This window comes from Trichechus manatus, unplaced genomic scaffold, assembly GCF_000243295.1.
Source record: "Trichechus manatus latirostris isolate Lorelei unplaced genomic scaffold, TriManLat1.0 scaffold00076, whole genome shotgun sequence".
Classification (NCBI taxonomy): Eukaryota; Metazoa; Chordata; class Mammalia; order Sirenia; family Trichechidae; genus Trichechus; species Trichechus manatus.
This window is the reverse complement of record NW_004444012.1, coordinates 3,262,671-3,268,593: the sequence shown is the minus strand read 5'-3', so window position 1 is coordinate 3,268,593 and position 5,923 is coordinate 3,262,671. Positions and strand designations below refer to the sequence as shown.

The 5,923-nt window shown below is 45.2% G+C and overlaps 1 protein-coding gene across 1 annotated transcript in view; it reads left to right on the top strand.

Moving 5' to 3' along the window:
- Window positions 1-13: 13 nt before the first annotated feature.
- Window positions 14-5,923, top strand: part of DPH6 (diphthamine biosynthesis 6) — a 204,195-nt gene continuing 198,285 nt past the window's right edge. Inside the window, exon 1 of the mRNA XM_004380602.2 lies at window positions 14-77. Within this exon, the coding sequence (XP_004380659.1) occupies window positions 55-77 (23 nt within the window). The 5' untranslated portion in view covers window positions 14-54. The remainder of the gene's footprint in view (window positions 78-5,923) is intronic.

Here is a 5,923-nt window from a genome sequence, read left to right as displayed (position 1 = left end):
GCGCCAGTCCCGGCTCCCGCCGCGCCCGCCGCACGCACGCGCACTGCGCCCAGCATGAGGGTCGCGGCTCTGATCAGGTAACGTGGCGCCCGTGTCGCCTTCCGCCTCCCCTGCCAGCCTCTCGTCCCGTCCTGTCGATGGACGGAAGCTGCCACCGCCGCAGAAGGAGGGCGACTCTGCAGGAGCCGCGTGTGGGGGACTCCGGCCCCCTTGTCCACAGGAAAAGGCGGAGCCTTTAGGCTAGTGCCCGGCCTCTCCTGTCCCCGGGGACTCGCGCTCCTCCTCGCTGCCCGTCGCCGCCCCTCTGGTCTTCCGGTCCTTCAACTTGGCGGGACATTGCATTCATCTGGGGAGCTTTCAAAATCCTGATGCCCGGGTCCAGCCCCTGAGATGCTATATAATCAGCCCAGGTGCGGCTGGGCGTCGATGTTTTAAAATCTCTAACGGGTAGCGGAGTTTACGAGCCTCTACTTCCCTTAGCTGTCCCCATCCTTTTCTCCTCACTTTCTGGGTCCTCATCTGTAGTTCCCGTCCGACTTCTGGTTCAGCCCTCTGTTCCTGGATCCTCCTGGCCGCCTCCTCACTGTTCCTTAGCCTCGTTTCCTCCCACACACCGGTGCCCCTCCCTCACCTCAGTGCCACGTGTGTGGCTTGGGAGGCAGGACAGATGTGGATTGCTGTGGCAGGGATTTTTTTTTTTTTAATCTAGAAGACAAGTCCAGAGACGGGATGACTTCCCTCGTAGTGGAGACAGAGTTGTAGCGGTTTTATCCTAGATCCAAATCCAGTTGCCATTGCCCCTCACCATTGCTTTGAGTGATCTATGGTTAAAGCACTCGGCTGCTAACAGAAACGGTTAGTGGTTGGAACCCACCAATCCACCAGCGGCTTTGAGGGAGGAAGATGTGGCAGCCTGCTTCATTAAATATTTGCAGCCTTGGAAATTCTATAGGGCAGTTCGCTGTCCTGTAGAGTCCTATGAGTCAGAAGCCAGTCACCTGCAGTGAATTTTTTTTTTAAATGTTGTTGTTGTTAGGTGCCCCTCAAGTCAATTCAACTCCTAGCGACCCTGTGTACAACAGAGCAAAACACTGTGCCGTCCTCACAGTCTTTGCCATGCTTGAGCCCGTTGTTGAAGCCACTGTGTCAGTCCATCTCATTGAGGGTCTTCCTCTTTTTCGCTGACCCTGTACGTTACCAAGCATGATGTCCTTCTCCAGGGACCGGTCCCTCCTGGTAATGTGCCCAAAGAATGTGAGACTTAGTCTTGCCACCCTTACTTGTAAGAAGCATTCTGGTTGTACTTCTTCCAAGACAGATTTATTCTTTTGGCAGTCCATGGTATATTCAATATTCTTCGCCAACACCACAATTCAAAGGCGTGGGTTCTTCTTCAGTCTTCCTTATTCATCATCCAGCTTTCACATGCATACGAGGCGATTGAAAATACCATGGCTTGGGTCAGGCACACCTTAGATGTCACTACAAGGTGACATCTTTGCTTTTCAACACTTCAAAGAGGTCTTTCACAGCAGATTTGCCCCAGTGCAATGGGTCTTTTGATTTCTTGACTGCTGCTTCCATGGGTGTTATTGTGGATCCAAGTAAAATGAAATCCTTGACAACGTCAGTATTTTCTCCTTTTATCATGATGTTGCTTATTGGTCCAGTTGTGAAGATTTTTGTTTTCTTTATGTTGAGGTGTAATCCATACTGAAGGCTGTGGTCTTTGATCTTCATCAGTAAGTGCTTCAAGTCCTCTTCACTTTCAGCAAACAAGGTTGTGTCATCTGCACATCACAGGTTGTTAATGACCCTCCAATCCTGATGCCATGTTTTTCTTTATATAGTCCAGCTTGTTGGATTATTTGCACAGCATACAGATTAAATGTGTATGTTGAAGGGACACAACCCTGACACACAGCTTTTCTGACTTTAAACCACACAGTATCCCCTTGTTCTGTTCAAACAACTGCTTGATCTATGTACAGGTTCCTCATGAGCACAATGAAGTGTTCTGGAATTCCCATTCTTTGCAATGTTACCCATAATTTGTTACGATCCGCACAGTCAAATGCCTTTGCATAGTCAATAAAACACAGGTAAACATCTTTCAGTGTGTTCTTTACTTTCAGTCAGGAGCCATCTGACATCAGCAGTGATATTCCTGGTTCCACATCTTGTTCGGAATCTGGCCTGAATTTCTGGTAGTTCCCTGTTGACATACTGCTGCAGCCAGTTTTGAATGATCGTCAGCAACATTTTACTTGTGTATGGTTTCGATGATAATTTTTCGATAATTTCCGGATCCTGTTGGGTCCCATGTCTTGGGAATAGGCATAAATATGAATCTTTTCCAGTTGACTGGCCGGGTAACTGGCTTCCAGATTTCTTGGCATTAGACAAGTGAGCACTTCCAGCATCGCCTCCGTTTGTTGAAACATCTCAATTGGTATTCCGTCAATTCCTGGAACCTTGTTTTTCGCCAGTGCCTTCGGTGCGGCTTGGACGTCTTCCTTCAGCACCATCGGTTCCTGATCTTATGCTGCCTCCTGAAATGGTTGAATGTCCAACTTTTTTTTTTTTTTTTAATGTTAACATACTCCAATTAACCCTAACCCATCTTATTTGGTGGCTAAAGTAAATCCTATGATCTACAAACTATAGAGTATTATTGTCAGCTGCTCTCATGTTGCCCACCCCTACTTATGGTGACCCACACAATGCACAGTGGAACAAAACCCTGCCTGGTCCTGTGCCATTCTCCTGATTGGTTGCAGATGGGACCATTGTGGTCCATAGGATTTTATTTGACCTGATTTTCAGAAGTAGATCACCAGGCCTCCCTTCTAGCCCATCTTGTTTTGGAACTTCTGCTGAAATCTGTTCAGCATTGTACCAAAAAACAACCTGTTGACGTTGAGTCGATTCCGACGGTACTGACAGATGGTTGGTGGCTGCGCGTGAGGTACATTAACCATTAATTCAACCAGGGTCTCCCACATGGATGGTGAGGATTCTACTGCTGAAACTAAAGATTAAAAAAAACCTGAAAAACCAGTTGTCCTGGAGTCAATTCTGACCCGTGTGTCAGAGTAGAACTGCGTTCCATAGGGTTTTCAATGACTGATGTTTTTTTGAAAGTAGATCACCAAGGCCTTTCTTCTGAGGCACATCTGGGTAGACAGGAACAGCCAGCCTTTAGGTTACCCTTAACCAAAACTAAAGATAGATCAGTTTAAATGCTTTGATAATATGTAAAGTGAAGGCAAAAGTAATAACCACGTAAAAAAGAGTTTAGATGCATTTACCTTGGTAAGCCTGCTTAATATTTCATATATGTCTTGATTCAATGACCTAGGTACTCATTAGTCCTGACATATTGATCTGTTAAGTACTCTTGATATAACATTTTAATCCCCTATGTAGTGACTGGAATATTCCACTTCTACTTCAGTGCCATATTTAGGAGACCATACTATAATGTCTCCTAAATAATTATTGTTATTTAGTAAATTTCCCTTGTAACGTGATCGATTAAGCTTTAACCATTGTGTTCTTCATTTGATCTAGATAGATAAGAATTAAAAGTAGCCCAGGAAATCAGTAATTCATCCACATGCAGTTTGCCAAGTATTTAACCATTAAAGTAAGAGACAAACTGAGGGCTGAGAAGTCTCTGAGGAGGAGAAGAAGGCGGGTGTCATCCATTGAACAGAGTTTCTTAACAAACCTGGCGTCATTGCATGCCTAGGCTAGCTTTAGATGAGGGGATTTATTAAACTGCATATAAGCAATATTGTGGGTCATTGGTGCATTTTTCTATGGAAAAGGTCCTTAGCTTCCATCTGTGACTCAAGAGTTATGTCAAAGGGAGGATTTGAAAAGAACATGGAGTTCATTTCCTAAGCATTCTGGTGTTGATATATTTATAGATTTGGTGGTGGTTCGGTGGTAGACTTCTCACCTTTCCCGCAGGAGACCTGAGTTTGACCCCTGATTAATCATCTTAACATGCAGCCACCGTTGGTCTGTCAGCGGAAGCTTGCACGTTGCTAGGATGCTGAACAGATTGCAACAGAGCCTCTAGACTAAGATGGACTAGGAAGAAAGGCCTGGCTATCTGCTTCTGAAAACCAGCCAGCGAAAACCCTATGGATCACAAAGGTCCATTGCAGCTCGTCGTGGGGAGGGCACAGGACCTAGAAGGGTTTCCTTCCATTGTATGTGGGGTCATCATGAGTCGGGGCCGACTGCACAGCAGCTAGAAACAACATAGTTTGTAATACTTGTTTGAAAAGTTAGTAAATACTGCTAAGCGTTTCTGCAGATTATCTTCAGAGCAGAGCAAAAGTGGATTTTGTGTGAAGTCGTTTAGAGTTGGCATTGTTCAACTGGTGGAGACCAAGAATTTTATTTATTTTTATTTGTCTTGGTTGTATGAATGAAGTATAGTGCTCGTTTCCCACAGAGGAACAAATACAGAGTATTTGGCTTGAACTGTATCATAAGAAAGTTCAAATGTTAAAGACTGGGCAAAGAACCGGGAAAATCTCCGAACTCTTCATCCATGCATATCTGAAAATTGGGAATAGACAATAATCTCTTTTAAGCGATTGAGGTTTTACTGGCCAGAGTCAGGGACTTTGACCGGTTGATTTTTGGGGGTATTCATTCCAATAAATATATTCTATTGCAAGATTTGTTTGTTTCTACCCCACCTTGTTTTATAAAGTATTTTGGACTGGCTACCGTAAATGGATACACAAAACGTGGGAAAGGTAGCATGCATAAAGGGGATGGCAAAACATTGGTGAAGGACACGTGGAGACAGGAATAAGGCTAAATGTACACACCACGTTGTGAGACGTTGTTTTCGTTATTAGCTGCAGTCAGGTGGGCCCCCGACTCATGGCAACCCGGCGTGTTACAGAGTACAACTGTTCCGTGGGGTTTTCTGGGCTGTAATCTTTACGAAAGGAGTCTGTAAGCCCCTGGGTGGGGCTCGAGCCACCAACGGTTGGGTCAGGAGCCCATCGCAAACCACTTGCAACACCCAGGCTCATTACATTGTAACATGCACATAATAAAAATTATCCAGATTCCACCACAAGAACTACTGCTGTTTACATCTTGGTATATTTATTTCCTTCACTCTATATCCTGTGTACATGTTTATATAATTTGTAAATACAGATTTTGTATATTTTTGCCGAGGTTTTTATTTATTAGGGGAACTGACCAAACTGTTTGCAGTTTTAACTACCTTGCTACATGGCCAAAATCTTTGAGATCATTGAGCAATGATGATAAAAATATCATCATAAATTTAGTGAGCGTTTACTGTGTGCTGGCCCGTGGTACAGTGTTTCTGAGTTACTCGGTGAATGACTATTGAATGAATGAGGGCATACATTCTTACTTCACCCTTACAGGGGGCCCTTTGCTGCTGCTGTTGAGTCATCCCCCAACTCATAGTGTCCCCATGCACGACTGAATGAAGCCCTGCCAGGCCCTGTGCCATCCCCATAATCAGTTGGGGATAGGACTGTTGTGATCCATAAGGTTTTCGTTGGCTGATTTTCAGAAGTAGATCGCTAGGCCTTTCTTCCTGGCCTGCCACACTCTGGAAGCCCCACTGAAATCTTCAGCATCATAGCAATACCCAGGCCTCCATTCAGAGGGTGGTGGCTGCAGTGGAGGTGCGCTGACTGGGAATTGAACCCAGGTCTCCCTTGTGATAGGTGGGAATTCCAGCACTGAAGCACCATTGCCCCTTTAGGCTGTACTTACTCATCTCTGTGTCTTCACACTTGGCTTTGTATCCAGCACACAGCAGATGCTAGCTCAGTGAGGCCTTGTATCCAGCACATACTAGATGCTCAGCTCAGTGAGGCCTTGTATCCAGCACACAGCGGATGCT